This window comes from Puntigrus tetrazona, chromosome 8, assembly GCF_018831695.1.
Source record: "Puntigrus tetrazona isolate hp1 chromosome 8, ASM1883169v1, whole genome shotgun sequence".
Lineage (NCBI taxonomy): Eukaryota > Metazoa > Chordata > Actinopteri > Cypriniformes > Cyprinidae > Puntigrus > Puntigrus tetrazona.
The window spans coordinates 15677476-15695120 of NC_056706.1; the positions used below are offsets into that span (position 1 = coordinate 15677476).

The window sequence follows — 17645 nt, forward strand, 5'->3', positions numbered from 1 at the left end:
AGGACACCTTCACAAGTGTAACCGAAATATGTAGAATTATACAATAAAACAATAATAACAGTCATTATTATTTATAAGAAGCTTAAGGCTACTTTGTCAGAACCGAGGCATCGTTTGTGTACGCGTTCCCTGTCTCTCCATCAATAAAAATAAAAAATAAAAAAAAATATCCACTGGATAACCAGACCACATACTGCTCCGCTGCTAAGCTCGTCTGCGAACACAGTTCCTGGCGGTTACAGAGATGTTGCTAAAGGAGGATCAATAGAACACACTACTTGGGCTGACAGAGTGATGATTGGTGGCAGAGCACGTGTCGGCCTGTCAGTCAAAAGGCATTACCATGGCGACAGGGAAGCAGAACGCATCAGCCCTCGTGCTGACAGAACCTTTCCTTTCTCTTTGGCCTCACCCGTGAACAAGTCAATCTGCTGTCATTTTAACCACGTCAAAGGCAAGTGGCAGAGTTTAATGTGTCAGTCACTTATTTTAACCACCGAAGCCTTGATACGATCAGCGTCCCTGTAATCGTGCAATTACAGTATGTGCAAAATCTATATGTGACTTCCTGAAGTCTGTTTAAGGCTGTTATGAGAGCACAGAGGTATTGAAAATTAATGAAAAAAGTACAAAATTTGACCAAACAGCCAAAGTAAATTAATTAAGCAAAAAATAACTTGCAGCTTGCACATCATCTAACTTTTTTTTCTTCTCCGTATCTCAATGTAGCAGCACGTGTGGTATATTCTTCACATTAAGCTACTAAAATTAAAAATACGAGGAATAAAAACATGATTACAAGTGCAAGTTTTACACTGCATATTTTATCATTAATTACCAAAAAAACTAAAAACACATAAGCACGTGACCAAATGTCAGCTTTGGACCTGGATGTACCTCAATATAGTGTGATGCTACAGATAAGCTCATCCTCACCACATGGTGTCTCTCTCCAGCCAGAAAAAAAAAAAACATACAAGCATGCCTTCACATCCCAAACTCAAGTTATATTTTGGACCTGAAAGACAGATCTGCAGGGTAAGGTGGTCAATGGGATTTCCTGAAACCCACATATCATATTCTCCTAATGTCTGCATGAAACTGCACACGTCATTGGTGTATTTTTCTGCCACTTGCAGTGTAAACAATAATCATAGCCATGTCACTAAATTCAGTTTCACAGAGGGTTGTGTACCAATGTAAACGTTAGCTAGAATTAGCTAAAATTAACGCTGAAATTTAGAGATAATAGTTACAGAGGGACTGACCTGATTTGGTGTAGAGGTTGTAGATTTGGTGTTCGTAGTCTGGCCTAACCATGTTCTTTTTAGTAAGACTGGAGGCCGGAGACTGTGGGAATTGTCTAGGAAAGAAAACTGCCCTCATTACCAATGCACAAAAGACATAGGAAATAATTAATGTTAATGTTAGAAAGAAACGATTCTGGAAGCAGATCTCACTCAGTAATTCAATAAAAAAACGTTCTGCTTTCTAGAATTTTAGCACCGTTTATTTGTATGTGGCACCTGCAAAATTATGAAGGAATTATGCAAGTCAGATAACAATGCAAACACGGCCCATAAAATGTGTCCTGAATGCAATTTGCACAATTGCTATTTTGTGAACGACGTAGCGAGCCTATGAGATCTGGCATACTTTACTGTAATGCTCTACAAATGAATCAGCTCTTCAAAGAGTTCTTGAAACTGGAACATAAATGTGATATAAATAAAACAGGAATCGTTGATGTTAGGGATTGTGGGTCTCCATCGTTAACCACTGTAAATCACTGACTCCATCTGATCATTAACCTCCCATTTTCTCTCCCTCCCTGTCTGTGGCTCTTAGGTGCCTGTGAGTGGTTGTCATGAAGTCAGTGGTAATAAGAAGGGTTTCCTGAACCAGTATGGTATTAGACACACACACACACACACACACACACACAACAGTAGCAGTCTAGAAACAGTCCTAAAACTTATACACAGTTATACACACAATCACCTCATCAGTCCAAGGAGGGTGTCTGTGGCTAGATTATTAGTCTGCATGGACAGCTAAAGTGTTTTTTTTTTTATTATTATTTACTTGTAGCATTACACTTGATTGCTATTATACTATAGGAGTGCCAATGAATCTAATAATGCAGTAATAATGCTGAAAACATTCAAAAGAAATTTACAAAAGCCAATTTTCAGATAAATGCATAAAATCCAACCGATAATTTATAATAATGAAATTTAATTTATATAAATTAATAACATTTTTATTATTATTGATTTAAAATACATTAATAATTAATTAATTAATAAATACAAACGATCAAAGAGTAGAAAGAATAATAATAATAATAATAATAATAATAATAATAATAATAACAATGTCATTATATTTCCACTATTATTTTTTTATTAATTCATATTTTCCATTATATTTCAGCTTTTAGACTTGAATGAAAAGAGGAATAAAAACTATATGACAAATATGATAGTAATAATAATAGTAATATTATTATTATTAAATATTTTGCATTAAAGAATCCTCTGTTGGTCTAAAGTCAAACCTCTTATCCAAATCAAAGTTTTGGGAAAGAGCAAAAATAGCATGCGTTGCACTTCATGGACAGTTTGAACTTGCTCTCCTCATCAATCAGGCGCTGGTGAATTACACTCTCTGACTCACTCACGGGAATCAATAAATTCAGTGCCTCGCTGCCTGAGTCTCTCTGCATCAGGAGCGCTGCATAATTCTGCTTTAGACATGCTTTGAAGACCAAATGAGCATCTCCAACAGGTTACAGGATGCATCAGATGCATTAAAGTCAGACAGAGTCATGTTTGGAAGAAGATTAGGAGCAAAGTGACACCGCCAAGGGGAGTAAGATGTCATTTAGCCGGCGGAAGAATCTGAGTTTGAGAGTAAGTTAGGGAAGGTAAGTGCAGAAGTAGATGCTGGAAAAGCTTCTGAAATGTGATATCAATGCAAAGCAGGAGATGCCTAGATGTTGAAAATGGAGGAGGGGTATGCTTGAAATAAATAGATGAAATGGTTTGAAGCACTCGGGCCTGGCATTGATGCAAATGCAAATCCGGTTGGTTACTTTGGTGTAGAAATCCTCTAAGAAAAAACGAATTAGCAAAAACAGTCATTGATTCTTTCTGAAATCTTTTTTTCAGTCAAACAACCTGTCCACCAGAGATCTACTGTACATATTCATCCGAATTAATGAATGGGAACTGTGGGTCAGCTCTAGTATTCAACTTGTGAGTAAACCGAAGACAGGTCTGCCGTGAGTGGCTACTCTGCATTTCTATCAGGTGTGATGAGATAAATAAATGCAGTAATTTCTATCAGAGGCCATAAAACATGCTCCCTGACAGCCTGTGGTATTTATGAACTGAAGCCTGCAACTCAGATTTATTTCTCTCGATGGGGCCGACTTCTCCCTGTTCATCTGCATCAGCATTTGCCCGTGTTCAATTCGGCCCAATGGTGAATTTTTAAAAGGTTGGCATCAATCTTGTGGAACCGATTGCCACATTTAATGAAGACTTCCCTTCGTTTGCAAAGGTTGACTCGAACGTAGGGGGGAGAGAAAGCCGGGGACATGGCTCTACGCGCATCCAGACGTTTCACAAACAGCCATAAACTGAAAGGAGACGGTCCGGGTGCTCTTTCGTGGAAACTGGCCTCAACTACCCCAGTCACTGGAGCAAGCCAAAACAATAGCGAATGATGCAGAGCGATACAGAAAATGGAAATGAGATATATTCAGTGAAAAGCCTGTTTACGACACACAAATCTGTTTGGATGCAAAACATCACCAATTTGATAAGGTCAAAATAGAGATAAGAGGCAGTCTTCAGAAAATCAACCATCTTAAGATTAGCTAATGTCCTGTACATGTCAAAAATATATTATTTATGTAGAGCAACTCAAAAGAACTTTATGATAGCCGCCTCTCAAAAAGTGAAATAAAACTATAATATAAGTTTCAGGAGCAAGCGTTTCCCTATCTTTAGAGCTGTCAAACAGTGTAACCATACTCAATCCCAATTCTCTGCTTTTAACAGTTTAGGGTACACTGAGTTTGGGTAGCATATGGCGTATCAATTACACATCTAATTCTTAAAATACAAACATGGCTACATAATCAACGGCAGCGAGAGCTTGCATTATGTTGGCCACTGGAGTTTTGACTACAATTAATCATCATTCAAACCCATCAGAGCCACATTGACACAAATCCCTATTTTGAATATCTAATTATACCACAATACCTCCCAGAATTAGAGCAGAACTGGGATTACAACGTAAAAAAAAATGTACTTGTACAACACAGCATAAGCTTCAAATGGTTACTGTATCTTTAAACACTTTAGATCTTCAACATGCTCCACTTAGATCTACGGATGAGGCTAAGAAAAAAGTGATTCTGTAGACAGACAAAGGTCTCGAGGCACAAACCTGGAGGACAGGTGATGGTTGATTCCTAATAAGGCCAAAAGCAAGACAAGTGGACACAAAGACAAGCACTCGAGAATATCACAATGCCTGGTAGTTGTAGGAAGAGGATTGAACGGGGCAACTAGACAAATTAGGGCAGAGTTTTCAAACAAGGAGACAGACACTTCCAAAAGGTGTATGTAGACTAAATAAGACTGAACTGCAGTTGGATTATGACTACTGATAAAACAAACAACAACAACAAAAATGTACTTTTCCATGAACCAAAAGGTTTGTCAGCTTGTACAGCATTTACAGCAATATTACAGCCTAGGAAATTTCAAGGATCTTCAACATGCTCCACTTAGATCTACGGATGACGATGAGGCCAAGAAAGATGGGAGTTTGAAGACAGACGAAGGTCTCAAAGCACAAACTCAGAGGACAGTTGACGGTTGATTCCTAATAAGGCCAAATGGAAGACAAGTGGACACAAAGACAAGCACTCAAGAATATCACAATGCCTGGAAGACAGAGGAAGAGCGGCCTGGAGGACTGGACAAATTAGAGCAGAGTCTTCAAATGAGAAGACAGACACATCCTAGTAGTGTAGGTAGACTAAAATAAGACCAAATTGTGGTTGGGCCATAATGGAAAACAATTTTGTGTATAGCATTGTTGCATGAGTAAAAAAATGGATGCTAGCTTGTACAGCATTTACTGGCAAAACTACAGCCTGGGAAATTTCGAGGAGCCTCGTAAAGGAGCCAATTAGTCAGGGTAATCTCAATATCAAAAGCCCAATCCCACATGCTGGAATCTCCACGGGTGGCTGATGAGAAACTCGAGAAAGCAACGATGTAGAAGCGGAAGCACAAGTCCGTCTTGGGGAGGAGACGTCGGGAACATCTGTCACACTGTGGACAAATTCGCCAAAGCCTTCGGTGAGGCAAAGACTGGGATAAAAACGATATATAAAAATAATACGGTGCGAACTGAGAGGAATCTGGAAGCCGGTGTTTTGACACTCATCCGAGATCCTCGATGACAACACCTCAGCGCTCGCTCCGAGCAGGCAGCCCACACAACCCACGGCTTGTAGACAGCTGCTCTCTGCAGTGGCGGCTTTCCCGCTTGTCATTACCCCACTTAAAGTTCCATGTCAGGTGTGGAGAAGGAAGAATCTTGAAGAATTCCACGGCGGAATATGGGAGTGTAGAATCTCTAAAGAGCCACAGATCTTTGCTGATGATTCTATTGTTTGTGGCACTGCTCAGTTTGAGTTTACTTGATGCGTATGGAAATTTGTACGCTTTTTAGGGCTTTCTGGGAAAGGGTACACAGAAGAGTGTATGAAGAACACATTTGAGGATGGTGTCATAACAGATCTTGTACAGGGCCTGCCTTCCCTGAGAACTGGTAGATCAGCCGTTATTTGAAGAGCTGATGTTGAGTAGGTGACACAGGGGTCACAGAAACCAACAAAGAGCGGGAACACTGACACCCGTCCATCAATGCTTCTCATATGCTGTATAAAGTACTCATAATCCAAGACATTCCCATGTACAGCCTGTGTCAATATCTATCTATCTATCTATCTATTCATTCCAAAGTTCAGCCAATATGGTTTTATTTTTACTGACCTCCACTCCAGTAGTGAATCAGCGGAGTGAATCATGGGACAGCATAAAAAAAGGCTTCCTGCTCACAATGGGAAATATGCTTGACCTTTACATTTATATTGTTCAGCTTTTGGATATAAAAACTTTTCTTGCCTTACTGTATATGGCCCTATCATTCAGAGAGAAATGCCTGAAACCTTGATTCTATGAAGAAAAAGAGAAACCGAAATATTAGCACAAGGCAACTTTATGTTCTCTGTCAATCCAGAGGTCAGATATCAGAGCGAGAGATGACAGTTTTATCAGGACGACAAATAGCAGCATAGACAGGAGAAGAAGCTCACCCTGAAGAACAACGAGCCAAAAATCTATGGTTTGGGAACTGGATTTGACCGGGCCCAGTTTGAAAGGAGTGGGGGTCACTTAGTTGACACCAGGTAATTTAATGTCAGATATAGTATTCATGGTGCAATCATAATACCTATAGTAACTAAACTTCACAGAAATGTTTTGAAATTTCAAGCAGGCATCAAGGGAAACTGATATTTGAACAACTTTACACTCAGTAGTCTGCACACACAGTGATTAGTGTCCTTGTAGCCAGAGGCAAAAAGGTTTATTTGCAGAACCACCAGCATTCAAAGTTAAAGGGGTCATTAAACATTTATTCCTTATTGACTGTTTAAAACATCTTTCCTATAACTGTAAAAGGCATTTAAATTTGAGGGTGTCTTAAAAGAGTCATACAAACAGTAAAACGTTGATGGGACCACAGAGTTTGTGTGAAATGAGGCGAGTATAGCATCAAACCTTGTAATGCGACACACAACGCAGGTTTACTATTCTAAAACTTTTATTTTCCATTATTGCTTTGTTTTTAACAATATATTATTTTGCCTTTAACACTCCGAGTCTCTTTGCTGGGGGCCACACTTGGTACCTTCACAGTCATAAGTGATTAAAGCCTTGAAAAGTTACTTTTTTTCCCAGGAGAATTTATCTAAAATATTTTTGCTCAATGCTATTTTTCAATTCTTATTTAGAATTCTATACTATTTTTATTATAGTACGCAAAATGTGTTATTTTATTTTAATTTTGAATTCTAAATAATTTTGAATTCAAATGTGACCAAAGTTAGTAAGTTGTTATATCATTTGCCTTATTTTAGAATTCATATACTAGCATAATATAGCATTTATTTATATGAATTATCTTTTATTTTTATCTTTTCAGTTTCAGTTTTTAAGTCAGAAGAACAATAACGTACCTCAAAGCTAACTGACACAAACCAAGTCAGATAAGTGTTATTCTGTAGCAGATACATTCAATTTAACATGATGCTTAAAGTCTTGAAAACAGAAGATGTCCAATGACGTCTTCAATAAAACACTTGGTTACCTCTTAAACCAAGAACTTTTTTTGTCACAGATTCACAGATTGCAGTCGGACATTCATGTAGACGTAGAAGCATGAAATGTAATAATAACACAAAAGTGCACAGTCTGTGATCACAGCAGGTATCGAAGTGGGGAGGCGCGGATCCTCGCTTGGAGGTACAATTTATTCTTCTCTAACTTGAAAAGTGGCTTCAAAAGAGTGAGGAATTAACAGGGTGAGACGAAGTGTGTGAATGCGTGGGACTGGATGTAGGATGACTCAGAGACATCAAACGCTTCTACCCTATAGCTGCCCCTTCCAAAAAACACATGGCACAAAGGGCTTTATTCAAGCCACGAAACCACGGTATGTTTCAGAGGTCGGCCTTGCGCAAAAGTTCAAAGAGCAAAACTTCAGTCAATGTTCTAAGTAGAGCCCACTGGAACATCTTATGCTCATCTTGGGATGAAAGCAACCAATGATCACGGAGAATTTGTGTGAGATTTAGCCCAACTCAGAATCGACGCCATGTTTAATCTGAAGTGAACAAAACTGACGGAAAAAGAAAGTCTGTTCAATGTTGCATAGTTGGGTGCCGTGTTTGATTATTCACTTGACAAATATGTTTTGTCCAATGAAATGTGTAAAAAGATGTTTTCTATAGTTTCGCTAGTTAACTTCACGGGCAGCATTTTCGAAAACTGAATTTGTGGCCTGTATTGAATACATAAGTAGCACAAAAGTCATTAGAATTAGGATATACTGCATTTCTTTTTTTCTTCTTCTTTTCTTTCCAAGTTGGATACATGGGAGTGAGAAAACATGGCAGATGCAACGCATACAGCATCTGTATTGACAGCTAATATTTAGCTAGCTATGCTGAAAGTACAAAATATGATAGTATTGACAGTATTGTACAATACAATATATAATTATTCTGTTTAAAGCACCTTCATAGTTAAATAAAAGCATAAAAAGTAAAATAAAACATGAGGAAATAATATGTACACTATATATTTAATGCTTTTTACTTTTTATTATATTATTGTAAAACTATTAATTATGATTTTTATATACTGATTACTTTTTGTATAATCACATTTTTATTACAAATACCATGGTTAATTTGAGGCTACTATACCACAGGTTTTGTTTTTTATTTGCTGTAAAACTATGGTTCAATTTACTACAATTCACTACAAATGACTCCGGTTCTGCCCACTGAGTGGCAAAAAGACTACTGCAGCTTTGGTTTTCAGCACGAATGCCTCAACAGAACCCACAAAACACATCTAAAATGAGAAAGTGCTTTACAATTGACTGTGCAAATGGATTTGACAAGAAATCTGAAGTATAGTTTTACAGACTGCAAACTACAGAAATGAGAAGCAAATGAATCGCTCCAATTCACAGAAACAAATGGACTCCAGGCAGCAAACACGAATTTGGAGTTATCATTTTAAAACGTTGAATTTAGTGGTAAAATCACACTCAATATATTGTATTGCTATGTTACATCTCATATTGACAACTCACCAATTAAATATTTAACATATTTTTAAATATGTTTTTGAGCTGGATGAGATATATATATATATATATATATATATATATATATATATATATATATATATATATATATATATATATATATATATATATATAAATAAAACATTGGTAAAAGTGATCAGCTGGCTTTAGGTTCTTAGTATATTAGGTTTTTTGAACAATGCTAATGACTTCTAAAGTAGTAAAAGGTAAAAGCACTGAATTGACAACATCTTCTACAGGCATTAAAATACGAAGTAGGTGAAGCCTGCCGAAATACAACTCCAACTAGCTTTATGTGTCCTTACCCTAACTGCAGCGCCAGGACCTTCACAGCCTTCTGGCACACTCAAGTTTGGCATTTTCATTTGGCACAATCACATACCCCCACCAGCCCCTCCGCTCTATCAACTATAGGATGGAAGCAGTGATTGTTTATTTACTATTTACAGAGGAAAAACCCCACTACTTCCTGCTCATTAATAATTGACATGTTTGAGTTGGATGAGGTACAAAGTCACACTCCCTTTCTGTCTTCTTCCCTCCAGGCTGTGTGTTTGTGTGTGAGGCCGCTGGGCAGACTGCGTGTTTGTGTTGTGTGTCAGAGCAGACAACAGACTGCGCTCTCCTCACGGCGGTCTCTCCTGCTTCAGCACTTTCTGTTTCGTCCCTGCTGAACTTCGGGTTATCAGTGGAAACACACTCAGTTATCTTATGCCGCATTCTGTTCCTGAACTCGAAAAGGAGAAATTTCCAACTTCTTACTTAGAAACTTAATTTTACAGATTGTTGGACTATCCCTCATCCGACAAAACTCAATGAACAATTTCTTTTTCTGTGTTAAGGAATATCCTATTAAAACAGGGGACATAGTGTATATATTCTTGGTTAGGGGTCTTACCTGGCAACACCAGAGGTGGAGGGGATTTTGTGCTCTGCATCCTGTGACTTAGTGACTTTTCCCAGCTGATACCAAATTCCCAAACCATTCAGTTCACTGTGGACAAAAACAGCTTGTTTCACTTTCACAAACCTTTGAAATTATATGTATGCATACACTATTGTCTAAAAGTCTGTAGTCTCAGCCTCAGATGTCTAAACATCGGATGCACATGGAACACAAAAGTTGAAACACTTTATAAGTCATCATTAGTTTGGCTAAAATATACAGTATTTCTGTGAGAAGCATGTTTAATTTCCTTTTTCAGAAGCATGTGAAATATCCAAAGTTCGCGGCATGGAATCGTTAAAATACGTCAGAGATTTTTACACGCCACAATATTTATTGTAATTGTGGAGAAATTTCCAATCTCCAAAACGCAGCACTGAATGAAACGAACTGTGATTGATTGATTGACATGACAGTCAAACAACCTCATGGGCGGACATTGGCCAATGAAAGCTGCCATGAATCCAAGACCTTCAGCCATCAGCCTAAAGGGTCTGGCTACGCAGGTCTAAAACACCTAGGGTCAGTAAGATTTTTTTTTTTAAGAAATTAATAATTGATTAAAATTGACACTAAATACATGTATATCGTTACAAAATACTTAACTGCTCTTTTGACTCTGTTAATTAAATAATTAAAATGATCAGGTTTTAAAACAGTACAACAGTTTTCAGCATGCTAATGAGAAATTCCTGAGCGTCAAATCAGCATATTAGAATTATTTCTGAAGGATCATGTGACACTAAAGACTGGAGTAATAACAGGAACCAATAAAATTTTGAAACAGAATAGTAATTTTAGTAATATTTAATTTCATAATATGCATTTAAATGTCTTACATTTATTGACCTCAAACTTTTGAACAGCGATAAACCTAAACAACCAATACCTGCTCACACTATATGGTATGAAACACTATATTGTCAATAAAATACTATGTAATGTTTGTAAGACATATTAAGGGTGACTTTAAACACTGTCAGAAGAGCAGCACCGGTAAAGCAAGCGCCCATAATGCCTGTAGCAGGCCGCAGGCACTGAGGTGCACTAGAGGAAACCGGAGCCGGTCAAAAAAACACACACACACACAGACCAGAAAACCAATCCACTTCGGTTTAAAAATGACGATTCAGACAGCATAATAAGCATTGCTCCAGGATATTTACTTTGGTACTTCTTTACCCTCTCAGGGAATAGTGACCAAACCATCTGCATCAAACACGCACAAATAATTCTCAAAAAAACATGCCATGCTTGTCATACCAAAGATATGATATCTTACCCTATAAATGTATAATTAGTGAGGCTGTGCTTTGATTTCCCCTGTATAACCACATCGCATATAGCCGTACCAGTGCTGTGCCTGGGGACCAACTTCACACACAGTCTCTCCTTCCTCAAAGCCTGCTCCTCTGAGAGAGAAAGAGATATAACAGTCATAACATAAACAGACCTAATTATGTCTTTCATTTATCAGCAGTCTAACTGCATTTAAACCAGAGTGCTTTTATACGCCACGGTCCCATATACTCATAACTAAAACCTACATTATGCATCAATTCCCCCACAAACACTGCCTGACCTATTTGTCCTTGGGAAGCCTTATAAACAATGACACAACAATATATGTAGAAAAACTCCCTATTTCCTAACAATTTATTCAAAGAGACAAGCTAAATATATGTGTGCATTAATATTTGAACACCACATAAATGCAACCTATGTGATGTTTTGAGGCTCAAGGCACATATAAGTATATGAAAGCCCATCGTAATTGCATAAAAATGTCATTGGGTGCTAGAGGGGAATCTTCAGCATCAAATATGTGTGTAAGAAGGATATAAGGGACTTGACTGAGAGTGAAATGGCAATACAGTGGCTGAGGCATCTATTAAACATGGCTTTGCTACAATAAAGCGGCACATTAAAACCAGCGCCCAATGAGACTCCGTCTTCTTTTTAGTCATTCCTCCAGAACCCGCTACCAGACTCGGCCATATTACTCCTGAGCCCATCCCATTCGTTTCGAGGCGGCACCGGGGCGAGGGCCGTGTAAATGCAATAATAATGAAAATAATAAACATGCTGCCCTCACTCCCAATGCCAAAATAATATTGCGGCGTTCTCAAAGGCGCGGTGAGAGGAGAAGAGAGAAGACGAGAAGGGGAGAAATACATAGCACTCAAAAAGCACTAAAGCATCAAGGGAATGCATTTCATTAATATTAGATAACCACCATCCACTCCCGCTCTGCACAAATAAATACATAAATAAATAAGCACATCATAAAGAAAAGCTGGGTTCTGGCAGAGATAAACAATGACTCATCGTTCTCCTCTCCTCCTACCTCCGGGGCAAAATGTTTATTTTACTCTCTCGCACTATCATAAATTAAGCTAAACCTGAGCCCATGAAACATTCACATTCACAACCTCTGGAGAAGCGCTCCCTCAGGATGACTACAGAGAGGAGAGAGAGAGAGAAAAAAAGAGAGGATGAAAGCAAAAAAAAAAAAAAAAAAAAAAAAAAGATGGGAACTGTGCTTACGGGTATCCGTGGTTTCTTGGATCGGAGTGAAGCCCTCTGGCAAACAGTCCTTCAAGTCGATCAGCTTCACGTCCACGACAACGTTGCATAATTGCTTCTGCCACACACATAAAAAAAACGGATATAATAATGATTATATGAGTTTAAGCCAATGAGCCAGTTCAATAAAGGCAGAAGTGGGCGGCTTTCAATTATGCATGATCCGTACCTACAATGAAAAGGCCGCTGTAGTATTTTGCAGACACGCACACACAAATTTGTTGAATCGCTGCCCTCTTTTAAGCATGCAAGCACCTGTGCGCTAGCCATCATCTTCAGACATGGCAGCCCAGCGCTCGGGCCAGTCGGTGGCAGGCCAAATTGCTTGTGCTTCAGAACAGGGAGTACTTGAAAACAATCAGGAGCTGTTTAGTTGACATTTTCAAGCATGACTTTTTCCCTCAGCCTTCCCAGCCCGCGCTCATTATGGTTCCATTTTTCGCCGTAATAAATAGCAATAATCCAGCAAAAGCCCTGAAAGAGTGCAGCTAGCGTGGCGTGACGTGATGAGTCCGACATTCTGGATGCCGTCGCTACTGTTACCCGGCAGTTATTACCACTACAGACCATTTTTATTCATAGTTCTGACTTGAGGGTACAAATATGGATGAATGCTATTACTATGCATGAAGCCTGTTTTTTTTAACACTTTTTTTTTTTTTAATAAAAGACGCGGGAGAGATTTTTCCCATCAGGACCTGACAAAGGGCCATCTACCTCCAACCCTGAGTATGATAAATCACAAACTGTTTACTTCCCACCACATAATTCACTGGCTAATTCTGTAGAATCTGTTTTTGTCATAGACAATTACAGTGGGGGCCACTTTGACTGACAGACAAAATAGCCTTTGTTGATGGCGCTGCCATGTTTTATTAGCGTCAGGGACTTCAAAACAGTGCAGACACACATTTTAAGACTCCACGCTGGAGAGGTGGCAGAGGGGAATGATGTGCTACATACTAAAACTGCAGCTCTCATTGAACTTGATCAACAGGCAGAAGCGTGTGGAAATGACCTGGGTAGACCAGCCACAGCGAATTACAACGTCATCCTTGAATCTTATAGCCATTACAGGGCTTAAGAGATGTAGTTTTGCAGCTGTGATAACAATACAGCACTAAAAAAAAGCATTGTTTTTTTTTCTGGTCACGGCATTTTGGCTTTTCATAATTGTTTATTTTATTGCACATTATCTATGTGCACATTCAATTATAATACATACATTTATTTGTCCATTTTATCGAATTTTTCTAATGCACATAAATCAGAAATCTCCTTATTTTCTGATTGCACTTGCACCAGATTTTACAGTTTGATTCCTTTCTAGGTTATCGAGCTATCGAGCTTTAGATATAATGTCCTTAAATTTATAAAATGTTTAATTCAGAAACCACAACTGTGACATCAGCAGGCAAGGAGAGGAAGAAGTCGTTAAATTTTGATTATTATAAGGTTATACGGTCAAATGAATCTTTCACACACTGTAAAAAATATTTTTAGAGATTACCGCAGTACACCGAAAATATCAGCATTCAATGTGTTGCTTGCTGTTTGTTTTGAATTGCTTGTGAAATTTAAAAGCAATTGTTGAGTGAACACTGCTTGAAACCCTTTTTTTTTTCCAGTGGAACAACAATACAATCATGAGAACCCAACAATTCTCAAAAACCTGAAGCATTCCAAAGGAACTCTGTTATTCTCTGACAAGAAAACGCACCAAAGAATATCATTTACATGTAGTGCTTCAAATCAGCATGGTATGTAACACTCTCCTGCTCTGTCTCTTTGCTCAAAGCGCTGGTGAGTCGTGTGCCTTCACGCTAGAGTTTTTACGGTACGTCAAATACAGGTGTGCTGTGCCTCTACAGCACAGAATGAAACTCTGAACTACTAAGATAAAAATATATCTGTGCTTAAACTTATATTTAGACTCCAACTCACACATTGACCAGTAAAATCTGAGAATCTATTAACCAATGGCTAATACTAGACATATAATCGCCCCAGAGTGAAGATTTGGTCGCATATGCGAATGATTTACTCCCAATGTAGAGGGCTGTTTTAAATGACTAATTACTTACTTTTTTTAATAATTAACTGAAAAATGACTGACTGAAGCAAAATTTCTGGTTTGTCCAACAAATTGGTTTACATGTTTTAAACAGAAACTAAATTTTCCTGCGGAGAGAAACATTTTTAGACCAAAGGTTAATGTGAGATTAATGATTTACCATGTGATAAGGGTCTTGAATGTTTAACCACACGTGTACTGAGAATGTGGCATGAAGTATCATATTTATCATCATAATTCTACTGAATAGGGTTTTTTAACATTTTGATGCTATAATATGATGGCTTCTAAAATATAAAAGCGAGCTATATCTATTAATAAAGGTAAAAGAAATGTTATGCTAATACATACACACACATATACATGCACATTCAAATAAAAATGTATTATACATATTCACAAAGGCATTTTGTTGCAACAGCACATATAAAAGAAAAAAAGCAGATGCACTGGTGAGATGTAACACTGAATAACAATGACCCATCCAAATAAGCTCAGTCTATTTTCACCATCCTCACAGACCCTACAAGCAGCCCCTAAGCAGTCTAGACTCAATTATGAACACAAGGTCCATTTAAATACATTTTTTCCTTACATCTTTAATCCTAGACAAAGAACAAATATAGAATGCTTTCTAAAAAGACATATGTTATCTGTTGCCTTCGCTTACGCAGCAAATAGAGCAACAATAAAGGTATGGGAACTCAAGCTTTGCATTGTTCGCGTTAGATGAAGACCGATAACCTGAACAGCATGACTGGGCCACCTGTTTCACTTTCAAGACAGATACCTGCACATAAAAAGGCGCTCATTCTCAATTTAGCTCAGCCAAACGAGAGGTAAATGTTCAAATAGTTTCAATTCACAGAGGAATCTTTTAAAATAGGTGCTCCTTTAGCAGGCATATTGGATGGCTGTTTGATGTGTCATATTTCATAAGCAAGAATCCCCCTAACTAAAAGTTTGACATTTTTTGGATGTTTTCTCCATCTTTGATGAATGGCTGGGAGGTATCCAAACTGTCTACAGGGACCAGGTTAATTGAGCCAAATAAAATCATAAACTACTAACGCGCAGAGTTGCATTTATGAATAATCATAAACCAAATTCCTTCGGGACAACTGGAGATCATCAACAAATTTTCAAATGCAAGCAAGCTGGGACTTTATACATCAAGTGAAAAAAAAAAAAATCTCAAACCATTCTAAATTCAGAGTAGTATTTGCATTCGGTTTGGATACTTCACTTTAAAGGACAGAACGTATTTTGAAGGAGTTTGTGATCAAAGATCTGAGCAGAACCCTAATGAGAGACGGACTGAAGCAAACAGGGCAAAAGCACTCTGTGCGAAGAAACTGGAGAAAAACTTGCTATCAGCATGTTAAAACGTACACGTTTTCACTTACGTTTTTGGAGGTGGCAGCTCGGGTAAAGCAAAGATAGCGTGTGACCTTGGATTTGAATATGCTGTCCTTCCACAGGTTGGCGTCAAAGCCATCTGTTGTTTGTGCAACCTATGTGAAAAGAAAAAAAACACACAGTGAGGAGATTGTGCATTGAGGTGAGATCCAGTTAATGTATGGACGTTGTGCGTGTTTCCTTTTTTGCCCTGCTCGGTGCATACTTGGCTTAATTAAGGTTTGCATGAGCTCTCACTCCATCTCATTAGAGCCCTACGCAAGTGGAGAAGAATCTTCAGCCTCCGAAAAGAGTAAAAATACCACCAGTCCCCCATGGGACAACAAGGATGAGACAAGACCTCACAAAAAAGGCCTTGAACAAGCTAAATGAGACTTCATTGTGCTCTGTAGAGAGCAAGCAGTTGCCTTTCTGACATAGTTAAAACAACTGATGCAATCGCAGGATGTAAAATTAAAAATGCAATGGCAAGTGGAATTGATTCAACTGAAATTCAACAATCACACAAGAGAAACTAGCAAAACATTTAGCATTTTTTGCTCTCTCTATGTATGCATGTATGTATGTATATATATGACTTCATTACTATATACTGACTTTATTTCTTTGAAAACATGTTGTGTGCATGATAACGTTTAGTTTATCAATTTATTCTGAAACATCTACATGTACAGCAGTTATGCAAGTTGTATTTAAATTAGCGAAGAAAGACAATTTTGCATCCTGTTTATCTCAATTCAACTTTTAACCAAACTGGAATTAAAGGAATCGCTCACCGAAAAGATGAACATTTGCTGTAATGCACCTACCTTCAGGCCATTCAGGATGTAGATGAGTTTGTTTCTTAACTGGAACAGATTTGGAGAAATTAAGCATTGCACCACTTTCTTTGCTTTGGATTGGTTTCTTACAAAAAAGACAGCAATGCTAACTTTCTCAGAATCAGTTCCGATGAAGAAACAAACTCATCTACATCTTGGATGGCCTGAGGGTGAGAACGCTTTCAGCAAATTTAGCATTTCTGGATGAACTGTTCCTTTAAATTGCCATTTTAAATTCAGTTTTGAATGGCGCACAACTCTGAATCTTTTGTGAGGTCTTGACAGGCATACATTAAACTTTCAGAAAAGACAGACAACCTGACAGGAAAACGGACATGGAGGAAAACAGTGGTGGACAGAGACGGCAAGAGTGTGGTGGAGCTAAAGCCTCAGCAGCCGCTGGCTAGGACGAAAGCTCTCAGGAGGAGTCTATACATCAAGCACAATATCCTCCCCTCCTTCACCGACTCCCTCCTCCCTTTACAAGACAACCCGTCCTGGCCACTTTTTCCAGGTCAGTGCCCCGCTCCTCTTCAGCGTAAACAAAGAGCCGGAGCTGTGAAGCCCAAAGTCAAACAGGGAGGAACCAGGCACCAAAGCAGTCTGTACGCCACCGCACAACCAGGGCAGGCAACGCAGCCTGAATGTGGAAACAGTTGCTAAGCACTGGGACAAGTAAAGAGAGAAGTATGAAGAAAACTCTTCACACTTAATCAAGTGACACTTAAACGCGTTGTGGTTTGCTGGCTGCATCTGTTTTAAGCCTGCTGATAAAGCAAATTAATGAATGAATTCTAGCTAAAAC

The 17645-nt window shown here is 38.4% G+C and overlaps 1 protein-coding gene across 3 annotated transcripts in view; it reads right to left on the minus strand.

Annotated features, from left to right (window-relative positions):
• mvb12bb (multivesicular body subunit 12Bb) overlaps positions 1-17645 on the minus strand; it is a 51671-nt gene that overhangs the window by 28250 nt on the left and 5776 nt on the right. For all 3 annotated transcript variants that reach the window (XR_006251609.1, XR_006251608.1, XM_043247217.1), the window contains exons 3-7: positions 16007-16114; positions 12488-12584; positions 11223-11352; positions 9893-9988; positions 1269-1363 (exon numbers count right to left, since the gene is read on the minus strand). Coding sequence is in view for 1 of the 3 variants with exons in the window: in XM_043247217.1 (XP_043103152.1) it covers positions 1269-1363; positions 9893-9988; positions 11223-11352; positions 12488-12584; positions 16007-16114 (526 nt within the window). In the remaining 2 variants the exon portion in view is untranslated. The remainder of the gene's footprint in view (positions 1-1268; positions 1364-9892; positions 9989-11222; positions 11353-12487; positions 12585-16006; positions 16115-17645) is intronic.